At 45.3% G+C, this 21,571-nt stretch overlaps 1 protein-coding gene across 3 annotated transcripts in view; it reads right to left on the bottom strand.

Moving 5' to 3' along the window:
* The window catches only part of SUSD4 (sushi domain containing 4), a 152,383-nt gene extending 131,387 nt beyond the window's left edge, over positions 1 to 20,996 (bottom strand). For 2 of the 3 annotated variants that reach the window (XM_025388532.1, XM_025388549.1), the window contains exons 1-2: positions 20,799 to 20,996; positions 20,013 to 20,198 (exon numbers count right to left, since the gene is read on the bottom strand). In XM_025388532.1, coding sequence (XP_025244317.1) covers positions 20,013 to 20,163 — 151 coding nt within the window. In that variant the 5' untranslated portion in view covers positions 20,164 to 20,198; positions 20,799 to 20,996. Of the gene's footprint in view, positions 1 to 20,012 lie in introns of all 3 variants that reach the window. The other variant, XM_025388540.1, reaches the window with a different exon arrangement.
* Positions 20,997 to 21,571: the final 575 nt, after the last annotated feature.

The raw sequence follows: 21,571 nt of genomic DNA, 5'->3' as shown, positions 1-21,571 counted from the left end.
AATAATAAATTTTGTTTGTACCTATTAACCATCCCTACTTCCCTCCCACCCCACCTCCACTCCCCTCCCACTCCACCTCTACTCTCCTTCCCAGTGTACACGTCTTTCAAGGCCTAACTTAAATGTCATCTCTGTCACAAACTCTCCCCTCTTCAAACAAGTGAGAACAATCTTTCCTGTTCCTGAAGCCCACAACCCTCTGATTATGTGCCCAACATCTTATGTCATGATTGTAGGTGACAGAATCACTTCCCAACTAAATAAATCCCAGCCCCTACGGTAGAAGCCCTATTCGGGGATCAGTAGATCCCCTACAGAACCTGGCAAAGAATGCCTTAGATTAATTATTTCATGCATGCATTTAAGTGAGAATTACTAAGTACTTCCAAAGTACTTAGTAACTTAATGCTCAAATGCATCCATGAAATAATTAATCTAAGGCGCTATTTTACAATATTGTGATTTCTTGCCCAAGACAAGCATTTTAAGGCATATGAATATTGAACTTCTGCAGGACTAAGCCGCATATTCTTGCTAACCTATATATGTAACAGAAAAGTTTTCAAACTTTCCCACTTGTTAAAGGTCTGAAACATGACAAATACCATTTCTCCACTTTTTAAAAGTATGTAAGTGTTGCACTAATATTCTCATATAAATCATTAACTGCTTCATCCTGCTTTTGCTTCTGAGTTGGCTTTGATGATTTCACCATAGTAAGGCATTGTAAAACCTCACAGTTTATGCTCATGAATGTGAGGTTTTGAGCATGAAGGTCCCTCGTCATGTCTGTTCCTGCAAGACAGTCTGGCACAGGAAAAACAGTTCACACTACACAGTGTTCATGAAACAATGGGCTCCTGGCCACCAGGGAACCCCAGAAAACGGCCTCAGAGTTTGGGCCTCTGTCCTCTGGAGATAACAGAAACAGCTGTCAACAATGTTCTGGACAACATCAGAAAGGAACCTGTCACTCTGGCCTTGGGCCTGCCCACATGTCTGGGCAGCTGTCTGCCAGCGCTCCTCAGCCAAGCCGCAGGGGAACTGTAGAGCCCCAGCTGAGGGAGACTGAGACATACAGAAAAAATGAGGTGACAGAGGACGGGGAGTGACCTTCCTAAGGAGGTAAGTCTGAAGGACTATAGCTTACTGAAACTCCACAAAAAAGTACAAGGTGTATCTGAGTGTTCCCTATAACCAGGGGATGCCATCTGAAGCCAGAAGAAAAGCAAATGCATTTGAGGGAACTGAAAGAAGTACTTAGCTGGGCGCGGTGGCTCACGCCTGTAACCCCAGCACTTTGGGAGGCCGAGGCAGGCGGATCACAAGGTCAGGAGATCGAGACCACGGTGAAACCCCGTCTCTACTAAAAATACAAAAAATGAGCTGGGCGCAGTGGCGGGCGCCTGTAGTCCCAGCTACTCGGGAGGCTGAGGCAGGAGAATGGCGTTAACCCAGGAGGCGGAGCTTGCGGTGAGCCGAGATCGCGCCACTGCACTCCAGCTTGGGAGACAGAGCGAAACTCAGTCTCAAAAAAAAAAAAAAAAAAAAAAAAAGAAAGAAGTACTTAGTGGATCATACATATGTGAAATACATTCACCAAGCAACAACACAGGGGTGGGGAAGAGGCTATTCAGGAAGGTTTATACAATGAGATCTCATCTTACCCCAGTCAGAATGGCTATAATGAAAAAGATTTTAAACGATCTTAACAGATGTTAGCAAAGATGTGGAGAAAAGAGAACTCATACACTGTTGGTGGAATTGTAGATCAGTACAAACTCTATGGAAAACAGTATGGAGATTTCTCAAAGAACTAAAAGTAGAACTACCATTTGGATCCAGCAATCCCACTACTGGGTATCTACTCAAAGGAAAAGAAATCATTACATTAAAAAGACACCTGTACTTGTATGTTTATGGCAGTACTATTCATAATAGCAAAGATGTGGAATCAACCTAAGTGCCCATAACCGAATGACTGGATAAAGAAAATGTGGTATATATACACAGCAGAATACTACTCAGCCATAAAAAAGAAGAAAATCATGTCTTTTGCAGCAACTTGGATGAAACTGAAGGTCTTTATCTTAAGTGAAATAAGCCAGGCACAGAAAGACAAATATTACATGTTCTCATTCAGAAGTGGTTGCCAAAAAAGGTGTACACACGGACCTGGAGAGTGGAATAACAGACTCTGGAGACTCAGAAAGGTGAGGGGGTGGGAAGGGGGTGCATGAGGAGAAATTACTTAATGGGGTCAACGTACATTATTTGGGCGATGGAAACCCTAAAAGCCCTGATTTGACCACTCTGCATGCATCAAAATTGTACTTGTACCCCATACATTTATACAAATAAGTAAACAAGGGTTTACATGAATTTAGGGAGAACAAGATTCATAGGCAGTAAGAATAATACAAGCATGTTGGCTAGCATTCACTGAGCTTGTGTTCTGAGTCATACCTACTGTAAGAACTTTTCCTTGTATTATCTCATTTAATCCACATAAGCCTCAAGAGGTGGACCCTGTTGTGATGATTCTAAGTTGTCTGGAGGAAAGCAAATGATGTTACAGAGAAGCCCCATCTGAGAGAACACACTGGGGTCCCTGTCCCAGCTCTGCCACTAACCAGTTGTGAAACCAGCACCTCACTCTACTTTCTGGGCCTTTGTTTCCTCATCAGTAAATAAGGCAACCTCTATGGCCCCTTCAGCTCTTACATGACAAACCCCAAGCCCAGACTGAGTGGACTACAGATCTAAACAACAGGAACATTCATTATGCTTCTAATATTCAAATGGAAAAGAAAAAACTTTGTTTATATGCAATTAAACCATCCGTTTAGAACACTAGAAACAGTAGCATAATCACAGTTCTAAAGTCCATAATGCTTCAATATGTCATAACAACATGCTGAATTACACAGATAACTGAGACAAAAGCGTCATTTTTGCCTGTTTATTGGAATATTTCTCATTCTGCCCATATTTTCAGTGGGAAAAAAAAAATATGATTTTTTTCCACTCATAATTTTCTATAACTCAGGCTTTTGAATCTTACCTATCATTCATCTCTGACTCTCCCGTCCTGCCTAGCACAGTGCCTTGCATACAACAGACTCCACATATATTTGCTAATCAGTCTACCTGTTTCATATCTATTTATTCTTATGCCATGTAGACAGAAGCCACTTTGTAACAAGTTTCCAAGCCAGTTGTGGCAGGAAACTTTTCTAAATTGCAGGATGCTTTCAATTACCTTGGTGGGTGAAGGGTTAAGTTAAAGGGACAGCTCTAACGCCTACCAGTCCAAATAGAGTTGCTGGCCAGCACTGCCCACTTTTTCTCTTTAGGCCTTCCCAGTACACTACCAACCCTAGCCTAAACGTGCATAAGCCCAAAACCTCAATCTCTTGAAAACTGTTTCCTTCTCTTTGTGATCTGTATTAACAGTTTAGGTACAGACTTACTCTAAGCAGTTTGTTCTAAGCTTGTGATTTTTTTTAAAAGCTTGTTGGGTTAATGAACCCATCTGAGATTCTGCTGAAAGCTACAAACCCACTTCAGAGAAATGCACATACAAGTCTTCATACATGTTCAGACGTGGGGCTGGGGGACGGTTCAGAGACTTCCAGGAGCTGGTCCATGGGCAAGAAGCTAAGAAGTTCTGGGAGGTGCTAAGCAGAGAGGGGCAAGCAAAGAGACTGAGACCACAATGGACGCAGCCACCATGCTCTCTGCCAGGGAGCACGAGACTCCTTCTCTAACAAAAAGGCCTGCAGGTCTCATAACATGGGCCTGTTAGAACGGCACCAGCACCAAACCTGGACTCATGAATCATTCAGAGGTTTTAACTTTAAATATCAGAAAAAGAAAAAAGAACAAAGAAAATGTTTTGAGTAGGAGAGAAGAAAATGTCCCTTAAAAGATAAATTCAAAATGACTTAAAAAAAATATGTGATGGTCTCCAATTACTATGGATATTAACTCATCAGTTCTCTGCAGGATAACTCCCCATAATAATTCAATATTTACCTGACCTAAACCAGGGTGGGCTCAACGGATGGCCTGGGGCGCCACTTGCAATTGATTTTTAGTGGCCAGCAGCTGTAATCGAATAATGTGAGTGTCTAGCAGTAGTTTGATTAGATTAGAGCAAATGTTATGGCCCTGTAATTTGGGAAATTCTGCAAATTTGAGTTTCCAGATCATCTCTGGACTCCATCATCAGTGCCCGCCATGAATAGCAGACACTTAGGAAATGTTTGATGAATGACTTAATGAAATGCATGAATAGGTAAGCTAATGGTTTGTAGCCCCTGTCACCTTCACCATATACAAACACTGGCAGTTTCATGTGGCTACACCTTTGCTCATGTTCTTTTCCCCTTCTTCACCTAATTGCCACTTCCTTCAGAACTGAGCTCCAGCATCATCTCCTCCTGGAAGCCTTCCCAGATTTCCCCTAGCTGGGATAAGAGCTCTGGGTTCCTTACAGCACCTTTTCATCAGAATTAACATTTGTCTTCCTTTGGTATCTGCTAAGAGCTGAATTGTGTCCCTCTAAATTCACACATTGAAGCCTTAACCCCCAATATGACTCTATTTGGAGACAGGGCCTTTAAGAGGTAATTAAGGTTAAACGAAGTCATAAGGTGGGGCCCTAATCCAACATGGCCAGAGAGCACTCTCCCGTCCCCACTCCTGCACCCACACCAAGGAAAGGCCATGTGAAAACACAGCAAGAAGGCAGCTGTCTGCAAGCCAGGAAGAGAGCCTTCACCAGAACCCAGCCCTGCTGGCACCTTGATCATGAACTTCCAGCCTCCAGAACAGTGACAAAATTAATTTCCACTGTTTAAGTCATCCAACATGGTATTTTGTTAAGGCAGCCCAAGCTGACGGAGACAGTATCCCACATAGGCTCGAGCTCCTAAGGGCCAGGACTGTACTGTGTTCTTATTTCTAGTCTTAGCACCTAAGGCAGCCCTTGAACATAGTTAAGCACTGAATACATTATTGTTGAACAAATGTAAGAGTGGATGAAGATAAGAAGCCAGAAAGACTTCCTCCCTTTTCCACCCTTAGGACTGACTGCAAAGCCATGGTTGGACCTTCATCACTGTCAGTGAAAACCTCAATACTCCAGGTGCTGTCACTCCCAAGAGAGGGGCAAGGCGCAAGTCAAGGCCAGACATCAACCCTCTCACTGTCCTCCCTGCCCATCACTGCAGCTGTTGTTGCCGCATGACTCAGATGTCAGAAGTAAAGAGGAAAGGACAGAGCATTCAGAAATAATGAAACCCTTGGCTCATCGATGTCCTTTATTCACACAGTAGCAGGTCTTAGCTGTTCAACTTGGCTGTGGAGTCTTTCAACCCTTAATCAAGCTATGAGTACTCAACTGGGATTATGTACGTATGCTGTGGTTTGAGAGATAAACAAGAGGAAAAGTATAGTGCCTGCCGTCGAGGAATCTGTAATGTAGCTGGAGAGGTCTGATATTAGGGTTTGCTCTCAGTCCTTCCCACATTTGTAAGTTGGTAGACAAAGGTTTACTGAGTATCTAGAACACACAGGCCACAGTCAGGTGAAAAAAAGATGAATCGGCTGTGGATCCTAGCTTTAAGGAGCTTTTATAACTAAAAATATAACAATAACAATGAAGATACCAATATTTATTGAAATCTTACTACATAATATGCATTCTTCTGTATGTTTCTATAGATTTAACTTATTTAATTCCCACAACAGTTCTATAACATGGGTACTATTATCCCCCATCTTACAGAAGAGGAAACGGAGGCAGAGGCAATTAAGCTGCTTGCCCCATATATAAAGCTACCAAAACAGTAGAGCAGGGATTCCAATCTACCCAGGATTGCCACATGGTGACAGGGCCCTTCTTTCCCTCATCTCTAGAATGATACAGCTGCACTATGTGCAAAATTTTCATATGTTGGTGAAAGGATAGGAGGGGGCACAACATCAAAAGTAGGGGCACAGTCAGTTGGGAGCAGGTGGGTCCAGCGGCAGCTTGCTCAGCCAGGTGCCTCAGTCCCCACTCTGTCCAGGAAGACCCCGCAGGGGAGCAGGAGGCTCCTTGCAAATCCCAGCCCAGACCATCTCCTGGGTTCTCTCCAGCACCCCACACCATGATCCTAGTGCTCTGGGAGTTCTGAGAACACAGAGATTTCCTGGAGCTGGGGAGGAAGCCAAGGACCATCTGAGAGTCTCAGGAGGTTGTGGCAGTGAGATGGAAGCTGACAGAGGGGTGCCCAGATGCAGGAACAGTTGTGGAAAGGCCAGTTGGAGGAAAGGGCACAGACGCTTAGGGTAGAGTCAATGAATGGGGTCAGCAGGGCTGACATGAATTTTGCTCCATCCTTGCTTTCCCAAGTCCACGCATCATCCTGGGTGCATTCGCTCATGTGAACATATGGCCATCTCACTCTTCAATCTTATGAAAGTGTGTGTCACTTAATCCAGTAATGGTACTGAAAGAATAGTTTCAATGTAAACTGAAGGTCCAGGAAGCAATGGGCTGGTACAGTCTTTTGCATTTCCATGGATGTTAGCTTAGGCTACGTCACTGAGAACATGACCCGGTTTAGCAACAACATCAACACAGCAGGCACCATAAGAAAATACCAAGTATTAGAAGACTAAGGCACGTAGGCAGCAAGATGCACACAAACCATGCAGCAAAGTGAAGGTAGAGGCCAGTAGCCAACTCTGCTTTTGATTAAAGCCCCTGTTAACCACACTGCATGGAGGAAAATGAGAAACAGCAATTTTGATAGCAGCAATGACAGAGTAACAGGAGTCTACCCCTGAGTGTGGCTGCAGTATTCCACCCAAGATGCAAAGGCAACTGCTACAGAGATAGGGTAGGTTCACTCCCAGCTTTAGATACTCTGTGTGTTTGAAGAGCTCCCAAAGAACTGGGTCTTCCTTCATCTGGAGATGACAAGGGGCAAGAGCTCTCTGTGTGCTCATTTCCATGTAAATGAAAACTTCAGCAGCAGATTTTCAGCAAAGCCACTCTCGAGGGGACAGATAAATGCTCTTCTACCTCCTTAAACCATACAAGACCCTCCCTGATTAATTCAAAGCCCACTGCACAAACTGCACTTTAAGGAGCACTTCCTCAAATCAGGCCCCGGCATTCCAGGGGCCCACACGTGGCAAAGATCTAGGAAGGTCTGGGGCCGAGAAGAGGCTGCAGCAAGTGACTCTCAGCAGGCTACCAGGTTGCCTTCCTGAAGGGCTCTGAGGCTGGACTGCAGAGGATTTCCAGGCATTCTCGCAAAAGACTAGGAATCCCAAGGTCTCCAGCCCACAGACACCCAGAAGCAGCATCCTACCTGCAAAGCTATAAAGAGAATTCCCAAGAGTTAGAGAAAGCAGGCAGCTGGAGGTGAGAGGAGGCAGTCAACAACAAGGATAGGCACTTAGTGAGTCACTGGATTTAAATGCAAGTGCCGGTTCACCCCACTGTCCTACCTGAGCCCAGGGGGGCGAACTCACCATGCCCGCACACTTCCAGCAACAGAAATAGCATGCTGGATAAGGGGGAGGCAGAGTGAGGGATGCATGGAGCACCTCTCTCCATCATGGACCTCTGGAGCACCTATAACAAATCACTTGCCTGCTTCACATGTTTAATTTCTTTTTCCTGAAGCTTCTGTGCGCACACAAAAGGAGCCGACTGGGCTTGGGCCAACAGCTATTGAGAAGTTCCTCTCAACGCCACAAGGACCTTCTCCATCTCCAGACGTCACCATTCACTGAACATGCCAGCAGCAGGCACTGAGAACAGACTGGCACATCCCATTTTGCAGCAAAACAGCTCCTCCAGCTGCCTGACATCACGTCCACACACAATGAGCTTTCACGGGGGTCAGGACCTGCACGTGGGAAGGCATTTACATGCTGTGCAGAGCATTCCTTACCCTCCCTTTGTACTCAGGGAGGCAAAAGGCAAAAATAGCCCTAGGTGCAGTGGAGAGATGTCTCCCTCCAGATGCGCAATAATTACTCTGTTTTGTATTTATCAAATGCCTCTGACACTGCCTCCTGTATACCAGCACACCCTATGTCCCTGTGAAGTCCAGAGGAACAAGCCTTATGGCCCCTGATTTACAGATGAAGAAACCAATGCGTGGCAAGGTTAAGGGACTTGCTTCAGAGATGACAGAGCTGGTCACAGGGGATGGGGTGACAGAGAGATCACTGTCTAACAACTGAATATTTTGAAGATGAGCTGACAGCCAGAGAAGACTGAATCTTTGAAAAACTCAAGGACATGGCTGCTAAAAACCTTGTGCAGGGAGAATCTGTATCCGGAACGCTGAGCATATTTTTAAAAATCCCAGTGCCCCAGGACAGAGGTAGGGGCAGCAGCAGGGATGACGCCCCCTGGCCACCATCACTGCAGTATTCAGGTGACAGACCCCTCTGCTCAATGTCCCCAGGAAGGGAAACACTCAAAGCCACTCATGGCCACACTGACCCTGCTGTACTCCTCCTCTTAGCTTTGTCCTCCCATTGAAGGCTAGAAAGCTACTCGGGAGGCTGAGGCAGGAGAATTGCTTGAGATGGGGAGGCAGAAGCTGCAGCAAGCCGAGATCGTGGCACTGCACTCCAGCCTGGGCAACAAGACTGAAACTCTGTCTCAAGAAAAAAAAAAAGAAAGAAAAAGAAAAGGTTCTGGCTCTTCTGCAGCTGAGCCTTGGACAGTTCTGTGTGGATTCTCCACCCCCTCATCATAGGCTGGGGGGACAAAACAAAGCACTGCCCTCAGGAAATTTATATTCTAGTTTGGGCTACTTAGGAGACTCGCATTGACCTAGGAAGGTCAATTGACCTATGCGAAGGGTCGCATTAACCTAGAACCCTTCTGGTTCTGTCAACTTTCTGTCCAGTTGATATGGGCATCCAGAATTCAGATTACTTAAACAGTAACCGAATAATATACAAACAAGTCTCCTGCCCCCAAATAAGAGGCGCAATCAACTGCCAGATAAAGTGTTGTTGGTTTCTTACAAATTCTTATTATGACCAATGCTGATGGTCAGCATAACTCCTCAGCCTCCTTACTGGCTTCTCTTGACACTTAAAATGTGTCCCCTGGGCTTCATCTTCAAACTCTCCTATCTGCTCATTCTACCCTCACTTCCTGTGAAACCCAGCTTCCCCTGCAGCTCTAGCGACCCTCTCAACGTAGATGACAAATTTTCATTATCAGTCCCAATCCCTCTCCTGAACACCAAAGTGAGTTTTCAGCTGTTTGATAAATGGTGCCCAGATGGATGTCTTGCAGGTGACGCAAGCTTCCTCATCCAGAATGAACTCATTAGCTTTCCCTCTGAATGACCACTGCTGGAGCTCTGCTAGTGGCTCCTCCTGCTCCTCCATCCTCATGTCCAGCCAGCTGTCCGGCCTCAGTGAATTCTCCCTCTCTGCGTCTTTTACCTCCATTTATTGTTCTCCAGTGAAAGCTCTCATCACGTCCCTTCTAGGTCAATGCGAGAGTTTCCTAAGTAGCCCACACTAGAATATAAATCTCCTAAGGGCAGCGCTTTGTTTTGTTCCCCCAGTGTATCCTCCACCTGTTCACTAATAGATGCACAATAAACACTCAATGAGCAAAGGTCTCTCTACTTCTTTTCCACTCCCACATTGTTAAAGCATTATTTTCTAAAACAGATCAGATCACTCCATGCCCCTGAAGACATATCTTGTAGGCTCCCAGCTGCTACCGTATAAAGTTCAAATTCCTAAACATTGTTAGCTGGGCATGTGAGGCCAACCTGCTTTTCTGGCCTCTTCTCTTCTCAATCTATTGGCCCTTTACTGAAGCTGCCTTGAGCTACTCCTTGTCTCCAGTCCATATTACTTCTCATTCAAACCTCTGCTTTCCCAATCCTCTCTCCTGAAAAATATCACCTTCTGACACCTTCTCTGCCTGGAAAATTATTTTATTGTTCAAAGCTTAGCTCAAATGTCATATTCCTTGGTAAGCCTTCCCCTACTCCTCCCTCTCCCCAGAGTCTCTGAAATAAATCTCCACTACACGACATACCATACCAAATCATGACAGTTAGTCCTATAGGACTATTGAGGCCAACAATTGCTTCATCTATTCCACAGGTCTACTTTGGCCTGTGCCATTGGGTATTGGGATGCGTTGTTATGCTATACCCCTTCAGGACAAAGGAAGCTCTTAGTAGGGCTAACTCCAGCACAGTGAATGTAGCAAGAGTGCATTACCAGTTCATTGGTGGTGATGTTGGTAGCTCAAATAGTTATGATACTTCCCTCAATGATGCCCCTGATTCTCACAACCATGGAAGGCAGATGGTCCAAGTATTGTTGTCTTTTCACAGATAATGAAATTGAGGCAGTAATTAGGTTACTGTCACTCAGCCAGTTGGTGACAATAGCATGGAAAACTGGCCCTATGTGTTTTCTACAAGACCCTATACTTTTTCAAGTCTTTGCCTCAAAAAAACTTAAGTCATTATTAAAAGCAAATGATTATGCTTGTAATCCCAGCACTTTGGGAGGCCAAGGTGGTTCGATTACTTGTGGTCAGGAGTTCACCTGGCCAACATGGTGAAACCCTGTCTCTCCCCAAAAATTAAAAAAGTAGCCAGGTGTTATGGCACACACCTGTAATCCCAGATGCTCAGGAGGCTGAGGCAGGAGAATTGCTTGAACCCAGGAGGCAGAGGTTGCAGTGAGCCAAGATTGCACCATTGCACTCCTGCCTGGGCAACAGAGCAAGACTCTGCCTCAAAAAAAAAAAAAAAAAAAAGCAAATGAGCACCTCCCATCTACAAAACAATGCTGTAAACAGAAGGATGATAGAAAAAAGCCTAGTCCACCACTTACAGTTAAGGGGAATAATCTGGGCAAGCCTTTTAAATGTCACAGAGCAATTCAGACCATATTGTTCTAAATCAGAGGAACTGTACATTTCTAAAATATTACACCCCCTTTTTGTGTAAGTATAATTTAAACACTTAGGCCAGGCGCAGTGGCTCACGCCTATAATCCCAGCACTTTGGGAGGCCAAGGTGGCCAGATCACGAGGTCAGATCGAGACCATCCTGGCTAACACGGTGAAACCCCATCTCTACTAAAAATACAAAAAATTAGCTGGTAGTGGTGGTGCGTGCCTGTAGTCCCAGCTACTCAGAGGCTGAGGCAGGAGAATGGCGAGAACCCGGGAGGCGGAGCTTGCAGTGAGCCGAGATCACACCACTGCACTCCAGCCTGGGCGACAAAGCGAGACTCCATCTCAAAAAATAAATAAATTAATTAATAATAATAATAATAATAATAATAATTTAAACACTGAGGTAGCCTTCATCAGCCACCGAGTATATGCTGTCATGTTATGACCGAAACATACAGATGAGCCCCCCAACACACACACAAAACGTTAACTGAAAATGCATCCTTGGGTTAGATTCTAACATTGACACTCAGAGTTGGTTAATAGTGGTAGCTTAAAAGGACTGTTGAGAGCCTTTCACAAGATTAATTCTAAACCTATTAAATTTTTACAAAATAAGCAGATCCTATTGTTTCTTGCCTGGAGAAAATCAGAATCTAGGTTTAAGTATTTAGGCAAGTCTGAAGCATTCTTCTACATACTGAGAATCTGAATTTGAAACTAGTTAGAACAGCAACAATGCTGTGGATACAAAGATGTTAAAGAATCCACCATAAGAATGCTTTTTTTTTTTTTTTTTGAGACAAGCTCTTACTCTGTCCCCTAGGCTGGAGGGCAGTGGCTTGATTTCAGCTCACTGCACTTCTGCTGGGACTACAGACATGTGCCACCACACTCGGCTATTTTGTTGTTTGGTTTTTTTTTTTTTTCAGATGGAGTCTTGCTCTGTCACCCAGGCTGGAGTTCAGTGGCAGGATCTCGGCTCAATGTAACCCCCACCTCCCAGGTTCAAGCGATTCTCCTGTTTCAGCCTCCCGGGTAGCTGGGATTACAGGTACATGCCACCATGCCCAGTTAATTTTTGTATTTTTAGTAGAGATAGGGTTTTGCCACGTAGGCCAGGCTGATCTCAAACTCCGGACCTCAAATGATCCACCCACCTCGGCCTCCCAAAGTGCTGGGATAACAGATGTGAGCCACCGCACCGTGCCCATTTTCTTTCTTTCTTAAAAAGAACCTCCCTCTTACTGATTCACCCAATTCAACAACATATGTCTTTTATAAATGCAATCAGACTCAAAAAATAAGGTCTTTTTATATTGTGTTACTCTGAGAAAAAAACGAATATAATGCATGGGTGATCCTCCTTGCTCATTTCCACTTCCACGCTGGTAATTCTGGGAGACAAAAGTCACAAATTTCCAACAGAAACACGAGATAACCAGGCTACACCTTCACTTGCAAAGAACGTTGCCCTTACTCATCCTCTCTTGAAAACTCAGTGGATTGGGATGATAACGAAATAATCACTGATCAGGTTTACCAGGTTCTGCAATTCTTCTTACTCCTAAGAACCAAAAGCTATTCCTGGAGACTCGGTGTGCACTCTTGGGTACACAGATAGGGTCATGCTTCTGTCTGCCTGCAGGCCCCGACGTGCTGTCGCCTGCACATGCCTCTGTTACACAGGGGAGGTTCATCTATAATGGCACTCCCAAATTTATTGTCCTTTCCAAATAATATCAAGAATTATTTTGCCTTCTCTGATGTTCCCAGTTTACCTTAAGATTAATAAAGCAATTACAATACTCTCAATTAAGAAGCTATTTGAGCAACTCACTTAATTATTTCTTTTTTTTTTTTTTTTTTTCTTGAGTGGATAGTTTTCTTCTCTCTTAGGGCAGTACAACATCCTTCTTCTGAGAGAAAAAGAAATATTGGGCCAAATTCTTTCCTAAAACACAGCATCTTAAGCTCATACCATCTAACATGACTTTCTGAGTAAGTGACTCTCAGATTTTACAAACTGTCAAACGTTATTTTTACTTCAAATTTAACCTTTTAGGGGGAACTTTTACACACATTCACAAACCTCAGATTTCTTTTTCTTTTTTTTTCAGTGACAGGGTCTTGCTCTGTTGCCCAGACTGGAGTATACTGGCACAATCATAGCTCGCTGCAGCCTCAAATTCCTGGGCTCAAGTGATTCTCCCAGTTCAGCCTCCCAAAGTGCTGGAATTACAGGCATGAGCCACCGCGCCTGGCCAGATTTTGTTTTTTGTTTACCTTTTGACATATACTAACTAGATTTTCATCTACATCATACAGTTGAGAAGATAAGTTCAAAGTCTGGACCAAAATGACGAAGAGGAAACAAAGAGGAAAGTCTTGACCAACAGAAGATATCACTCCTAATCAGGCTTTGTCTGATATCTGTGGAACCCTGGGACAGCAACCTCACTGAGGACATCTCTTGAAATTTAACAAACAACAACAAGAAAAGGCAGAAATCAAAAAAGAGAGAGAGAGAAATACTCAAAATCTCTTCCTTATCTTACTAGGTTGTTAAGAAAATTAAAGGTGGCGATACAACTAAAAATATCTTGCAAACTGTATACTTGTCAAGTGCTTATCCAAATTACATGAAAAAGAACCACTCTTAGGAAGGCTCTCACTAAGGTAGCAACAGAGCGCAGAGAACCATCAGAAGGGAATGGTGATGGCAGTGACAGTCACTAGCAGAAGGCCCCAGAAACCACCCACTTGTTTACTCACCTTTGGCAGAGCAGGTGAGAGTCAGGCACAACCCATTCTGACTACCTTCTTCCAACAGGCACAAAAGGACAGGCACATGGGTTTCTGTCCTCTTACTATTCACCATTCAGAGCCCAAGATTCAGGCACTCTGGCCTTCACTTTGTTTTGAGTTGTGGGATTTTTCTTGTTGTTGTTGTTAATGATTTGTTTACATGCTTTCTGCATTTTGCTCACAACACAAAAGATTTCCCTTCTCTCAGGGCAGGGGGTGTTCCAAAATATTTGATAACTCAGCTTAAAGAAAAATGTTTGAGTCAAATACAATATGAAGAAAAAATGTATTTAGGGATTGGGATTTCCAAGCCCTGGCATGCTAAAAGAAAGATTATCATTAAAAGAATAATCTGGGTCACCATGCCCCACTTGTAAGCTAGGTGATCTTGGACAAGTTGCTTTATCTTTCCATGCCTTCTTTTCTTCTTCTATATAATAAGGACAAATAACGAAATCTACTTTATACAGCTGTGAGGAATTAAATGAGTTACTATACACGAAGTGTGGAAAACTGAGTTGGTATGTAATAAGCACTCTTCAATTATTATTGAAGTATTATTAACAATTCGGAAACTTTTATCAATCACCCAAATGTTGGCCAATTTAAAATTTTGTCCCTTTTCCCAATCTCCCATGGTTAACAATAGTTGAACAGCTCATTCTTATGAGAATGGACCAATAAATCAATAAAATATGTAAGAATATACATCTATCCATCAGTCCTAGATACTGTGATTGGTTTTGGTGAAGCAGGACCATATTTGTATACAAATTTGAAAGCCTATCCTTTTGCCCCTTTCTTTCCCTCAATTCAGAGGCAACAATCCCAATGATCTATTTAGACATACTGTTACCATGTGTGGTTATTTCAATTGTCAAACAGTAAATAAGCTTTCAAAGCAGGGCAAGGATAAAGAGGAGCAGTCTGCAAAATCACTTTTCTCATCAGAATCAATAGAAAACACTAACATGAAATTTTAAATCAAATTTAAAATATGTGTGAAAAAATAATTTTATGCATGCTTTTTGCATTTAAACTTTTGAGAAAACACCAACCCTTACTTGTATGTTTTCTCAGGAGCAAGAACTGTATCCCCTTAACTGTGTATCCCCAGGATATACAACAGACACTGGAAAAAGATGGATGGACGGGTGGGAAAAAGAGAGCCGGCTTTACCCAGATTTTAGAATCCATCAAATTCCTGTAATCACAGAATCGAATATTAGTGGTATGAAAGGAACTGAGTCAAGGGTAAGTCATACTACTTGACCAAAGCTAGGTGGCAATTTAAGGACAGAGGCTGAACTTGAGTTCTATCCATCCTATAAAGAATGCAGAGCTCTTGTTTATACCACAGCTTCCCATCTAAAGGTAAGCCTCCTTGGTTTTTTGCAAGCTTTGGAAATATGTCTCTGAAACCAGGAACAGAATAATTCAGGTACTTTTCTTCAAGTATCTAATCAGTATTTACTGGAGACTGGTCTTCACCTACATTCTTCATTACATTCGAAAATTAAAGAACCACTGATTCTCTGATTTGCCTCTTCAGGCCTCTGAGACAAGAGATTTGCTACTTGTTATACAAAATCCTTCTGCCTCCAAAAGCTTTCAGATTTCACCCACTGGATAAATCAAAAGAGTTTCCATGCTGCTTATATTAAGGTAGACTTTTGTTGAAGAAACATACATTAGAGTTAGAGGAGCTGGGACTTTGTGTACAGATTAAGTGCAGTTTGAAATTGTGAATTTTAGATGTAGCATTGAATGAAAAGCTTTCAGTCTACCATGTAAGAAAATGTTTCTCAATAAAACCAAGGGACTTAACACCTACAAATCAGTAAGTCAGTCAGAAAGCATCTGTTTCTACCTGCTGGCACACAGCACAGCACTAAAGTGACATGAACCAAATGAGGGTTCCAGGAGCTCAATTTAGCTGCACTAGGACCATGACTTGGGTATGCAGAAAGGGCAGCTAGACCGGGGGTTTGCATGAGTCAGAGACCTAGAAACTGAGAAAGGAAGACAAGCCAAGCTCAGATGATATTTTGCTCCTGCTCTCCACCCTTCAGTGGGTTCCCCACTGCCTGCTGTGACTTTCAGAAGCCCCCTTGGAGCTTCTAGGACTTTTACAATAAGGTTCTAACCTATTTTTCCTTCTACCCTACTGATTCCTTGCAGGTATAGTATATTCTAGATTAAAAGACTATTTTCTGCTCCCTGAAGAGTCCAATCACATAACCACCTCCACACTTTTGCACGAGCTATCCCTCCACCTGAGATGCATCCTCCCTCCCCACCATCCTATCCTAAGTGCCACCTCTTCTCTAGAGCGTTTCCTGATTTTCCTTCCAACCTCACAGACTACCATTAATTGGATGTGGCCCCAGCTATCATGAAACTTTTGCACTTTTGTAAAAAGTAACTCACTCATGGTAATTATTTTCTAAATGGTATGGCAGTAATTTGGGAGTCTTTTTTCTTGCTCTCAATCAAAATTAGCTGAACATCTATGTGTCAGATGTTGTGCTGGGTGACTGAGACACAAAAATGAATAAAGTCGAGGTTCTTGCCCTCAGTGGGCTTGTGATCTAGTATACGAGACAATATTATTATAGAGGGTTGCAGCTAGTGCAATGGAAACCCAGGTAAGGGAAGAACTTACTGACTAAGGAAATAGGAGAGAGGTTATGGCATTTAAAAGTTGGGGATAGAGAGAAATTGGAGAAAATTTGCTCACTTAGGGAAAAAATGAGTAAGAGAGAGTTGTAGGTAAAAATAACATTTATGCAATAGTGCTTGGCTCAGGACAGGGGATAGGCACTCAATGTTTATTGAATGAATAAAGCAAAGGTCTCCAAAATTATGGCATTGTCTCAGCCCCCTCCTCCCTACTATTACTTATATTTACTAAGTGCCTACATGTTTCCCATCCTTCACACCAACCCCATAAATTAGGCACCATCATCCTCATTTTATAGATGAGGAAGCTAAGGCTCCCAAGTCCTGAGACCCCAAAGCTATCAAGTGGCAGAGCCTGATTGAGTTATTTATTATATAGAAATGTGCTAAAGTTATTTAAGTTATTTATAATATAGAAAGTTATTTATAATATAGAAATATAACTAAAGTATTGAGTTATTTATAATATAGAAACGTGCTAAAGAATTCACCTTAAAGGAGTCACTTGTTGAACAAACTCTTGGCTCTCTTCCTTGAAGCCTGGGGGTGAGGGGTACTCTGGGCATCCTTCAAAGCCCAGCAGATCTCTGGTCAAGTGTACTGGGGCAGAAAGGAGAGAAACGGCTGAAACCATGCTCCATGCAGATTCCACGCACGGCAGGGTCCTATATGTCCCCACCAACCTAATATGAGTTCTTGCACAGCATTTGGTCTCAGTGGCCCCAAAAGAGGGCCCTCTTCCTTAATGACAAAAGACAACCTGCAGAGAGCCACCCAAACATCATCTCAGGACAAGTCAGGCTTATAAAAGTTTCCCTAGGGTTCAAAGAACTGAATTGGAGCTCTGGCATTCTAAGACAAAGCATTTCATTTTTGACGGAGTTCTTCTTCCTACTTTTCTTTGTCTAATCATTTTCTCAATGTCTGCCTTTCTAGCTCAGGCTTTTTCTTCAATACTTGTACTGGGCACATGTTTTTTTTTCCTCCTAGCTGAGACGATTATATCTTGCCATTGTGGTGTGCCTTTTCCATTGAAAGCAATCAAAAATGAAAATCCACATTTCAGAACAGTGTCTATTAAATATATACCATTTTGTGTACGAAAAAAAGCACTCTCTGAGGGCTGATTTTCAGCTCTGTGTATCACCTGAAGATTAGATAGTGGGTAAGACTTCTGCTCCTCACAGGCCATTTGCATTTAGTAATCGAGAATGATGGCAGAAAGTCTGGACTAGAAGCAACTTATTTTAAGGAATGCCTTGGTCTCAAGCATTGCTAATCAAAGTGTGGTCCTTGGATCAGTGGTAACTGCTTCACCTGGGAGCTTATTAGAAATGCAGAATCTCAGGCCCCACTCCAGACCAAATGAATCAGAATCTGCCTTTTAACAAGATCCCAGGTGATCTGTATGCACATTAAAGTTTTAGAAGCACAGGTCTAGAGCTAAGGTGTATTTCCTTTTATTGCCTTACTGGAGCCTCCATGTGCATTTCTTTCCTAAGGAAAAAAATTCTCTGTATAGTGAACTCCATAGGACATCCCCCACCACCCTTGCCTGCCCAAAAGGTTTATTCATAGAAGAACTGTGAAGTGATAAATATTCTTCCAGAAATCACACTCTCAGCCTGAAGGAGTTCAAAGTGAAACGAAGCTGATGGCTAGCTTCCTGCAGCGTATGAGTGCCTAAAAAGAAAGAGCTCTGAGACTGACAGGTGACAGGAAACCCTTACGCCTATCCTCTTCTCCAAGGCTCTGGATATTTTTGCCTGGCATGATCCCCCCCACCCGAGGAAGGCAGGGAAAAAAGACATGCTATAGGAACCTTAGAGGTAACTGTCATAAGACCGAGGTGGCCATGACATACACTGAGCTCTGAAATGTTGAGGAGGATGCTCTGTAAACACGACCAAGCAGAACCAAGAGCACAAAACAAATCTCGGCTGTGCTCAGACCTCACCCATCCAATAACAGTAGTCAAGACAAATGTAAATGAACCTTGATTCACTAGTCTGTCATCTACAGAAGATAAATGGACCAAGAAGATGGAAAATCTCGTGGACCTGGTTTGAGAGAATGAAAGCTAGAACTGGGAGGCAAAAGCAGAGAGGAGGGGAGGAAATGATCCAGATTCACCAAATACTGTTCTGCCCCTCTATTCCCACTCATCTGTGAAGCAGAGCTGGTGTCCACCGCAGATCAGAGGCTGTGACCAGAGCCCTGGCAGGCCACACAGGTGCAGGCCTGGCCTCACACTTGACCTTTTCCTCCATGAAGAGGAAGCCTACCTCAGAGAAATCTCTATAAAAACTACAAGCACCCAAAAAGTTATTCCTTCTTAAAACAAATATACAAAAATAAAAATAAAAACCAATGTCCACCCAAAGCAAGAGTTTTTTCACTAATTTTGATACATATGCATATTGCAATAAACACCTTTATACTCTGGGCATCTTTCAGAAGTCTAAGTTGGAATGCCTGGGTCATTGATTACTCTGTGTTAAAGCCCAACGTGTTACACCTCTCCTCCACTTTTACTAATTTTTCACTCATTTTTTTTTCCATTTTCACCTTCGAATTCTCTGAAACAGCAATATTTTAAAACGCTAAAATGGTTTATTTATAGCTATCAATACTTGCTTTTCAACCAATTATAATTTATTTATATATTAACAGTATTTCAGCTCCTTCTAACGTCCATATCAACAAGCTCTAGAGAACGTTTGCAATGGACAGTAATGACGGACAGCAATGAGCAGTGGAGGCAGGGAGACTAGGCTCTGAAATTCAGACAGGAACTCCATCTGTCTTCCTCTACCACAATCAAAAGATACCCCTCCCCCAGAACCAAATACGTTATAGATTAGCCGCCCACGGAGGCTGAGGCTATCAATTTTATTTCAGCTAACTTCTACTCCATAGAAGAGCGATTCACTTTATTCCCCGAAATCAGACCTCGATGAGCAAAGCAAACTGTCAGAGGCACACCTGAAAGAACACCTCTGCATCTCCTCCCCGCCCCCAACATACACAGACACGCTGCACACGCAGGGAAAGGGAAAGTTAACTTTCAAATAAACCTGCCCCTCAGCCAGTCTGACCATGTTTCCAGACCCTTCACATTCTCAAAGGTGGTTCTTACAACTCTTGCTTAAATCCAGAGGCTGAAATCTGACTTCTATCTGCTGAAGGCATTGACAAGGGTCAGAGGTCCACAAATACATCACTCCCCCGCCCCCCCTTTCTTGGCCAAAGTGGTAATAATGGGCCAGGCTTTATTGTCTTTCCTTGGGAGAAGGCAGGCCCGGAGGCTGGTGGGAAGCTCCAGACAGAATGTGGGTGTGTGAATCTGTGTGGGCTCCACAGGGGAATTTTCAGGGAACTCCAGCGGTTTCGGAGAAGGACGGCCATAGGCTGGGACGCAGGCACCCTCGCGTTGTCAGATCCTCCTGAAGTCTGGGTGTATGGGGGAGGGGTGCAAGGCTGTCCTGGCAGCTAGGCTCTCTCTCCCCTCTGGGCCATCCCTAGGCCCTCCCAACACAGCTGGGTCACTCACCGCCCGTTAGCTGTGCAGGGCCGAAGCACAGCGCCAGCTGAAACCACAGGATCACGGCCAAGAGTCTCTGGGGGGACTGAGGTTGCTGCTGCTGCTGCTGCTGCTGCTCTAGAAATCCATCTCCAATGCTCGGGTTCATTCCATGATACATCTTTCATCCAGAGAGGGCATCCAGCTTGCAAGGGTCTGCAACCAGAAGCGGAACACCACAATAAGCCAGTCTGTCCGGGCTCGGAGGCCACGCTCTCCCTCCTCCGCTCTGGGACCCGGCGCCTCGGCTTCCCAGGCTCCATCCTGGTTCCTCCCCCGCGCGGCCCCCGCCCCCTTTCCCACGGCGAGGTCCCCCGCCTTCCCCCGAGCCGGGTGCACTGAGTAACAGCCGCCGTGGGATGCTGCGCGTGCTGGGGGATGGAGGACAGGAGGGAGGGCAGGGGTTAGCGCACATTGGCTCCGCGCCGGTCCCCGGGATTCAGCAGCTGTGCCCACCACAGGAAAGTCTAAAGCCTCCCGGCGTCTCGGGGCCGAGAGGACACTTTTCCCTGGGCCTATACATTGCACTCTGGGAATCTCACAACGTGGCACCGTCTCCCCCAGCTACTTCTCTGGTTTTCCTCGGGATTGGGATGGATCCTACTGCCCCAGTCCCCACTGAGATTTCAATGCGCTGTCAAAAAAAAAAAAAAAAGAATTTCTCCCTTGGGGAGCAGCACCAGGCACCAACTCCCCCTCCCCGGCCTGCGAGCGCCTCCCCGGGACGGAAGCCCCTTCCGGGGCTTTCGGTCTTACCTGTGGGTCTCATGCATGCAGCTTCCTTCCCTCCTCCGCCTCCTCCCCCCGCCAGTCTAACCCGCATCTGTGCGCGACCTCTGCTGCCGCCGCTGCGCTAGCGAACGAGACGGAAGCTTCGGCGGCGGCGCCCGGCTCCAGCTCCCCCGCCCGCGCGCTCCCTCCCCAGGCGCCCCCGAGCGGGCGGGTGCGGGGGGAGGACGGGAGCCCGGCCGCGCGCCCCCGCGGAGGCGCCCGCGCGCCCGCTACCTGAACTCGCGAGCGCGCGGCGGCGGCGGCGCGGAGAGAGGGAGGGGGCGGGGACGGGGTGAGGTGGGGGGCGGGGACGGGGCGAAGGGTGCGCGGGCGCGCGAGCACGCGCCTCTGCCAACCCAGCCGGCGCCGCGGCGGGGCCGGCGACCGGCGAGGGCGGGGACGGGTAAGGGGCCAGCCGCTGCGACCAATAGGAAGCCCGCGCGCCTGCACCTGTCGGGGCGCGAGGCGCCGGCTGCCGCTCTCGCACAAGCACGCAGTTGGGTCGCCCCTTCCCCGGCGCTGGACTGCGGCCCCTGCCCAGGCTGCGCGCCAGGTCAGGTGCCCGCCCCGGCCTCCGCGCTGCCTCTGGTGCCCCCAGCCCGCGGCGCGGCGCAGGAGAGCGCTCCGCCCTAGAACTGGCGCCGCGGCGGTGGCTCCAGACCCGGGACGAGTGCGCAGCCGGCAGCTCCCATCCCCAGAACGCTCGCCACGGACTCGGTTAACTTGAGCACTGCCAGTTGCTCAAGTCTCTTAATTTC

Source organism: Theropithecus gelada, chromosome 1 (genome assembly GCF_003255815.1).
Source record: "Theropithecus gelada isolate Dixy chromosome 1, Tgel_1.0, whole genome shotgun sequence".
NCBI lineage: Eukaryota > Metazoa > Chordata > Mammalia > Primates > Cercopithecidae > Theropithecus > Theropithecus gelada.
The sequence above is the reverse complement of the archived record's forward strand: the minus strand, read 5'-3'. Positions and strand labels throughout refer to the sequence as shown.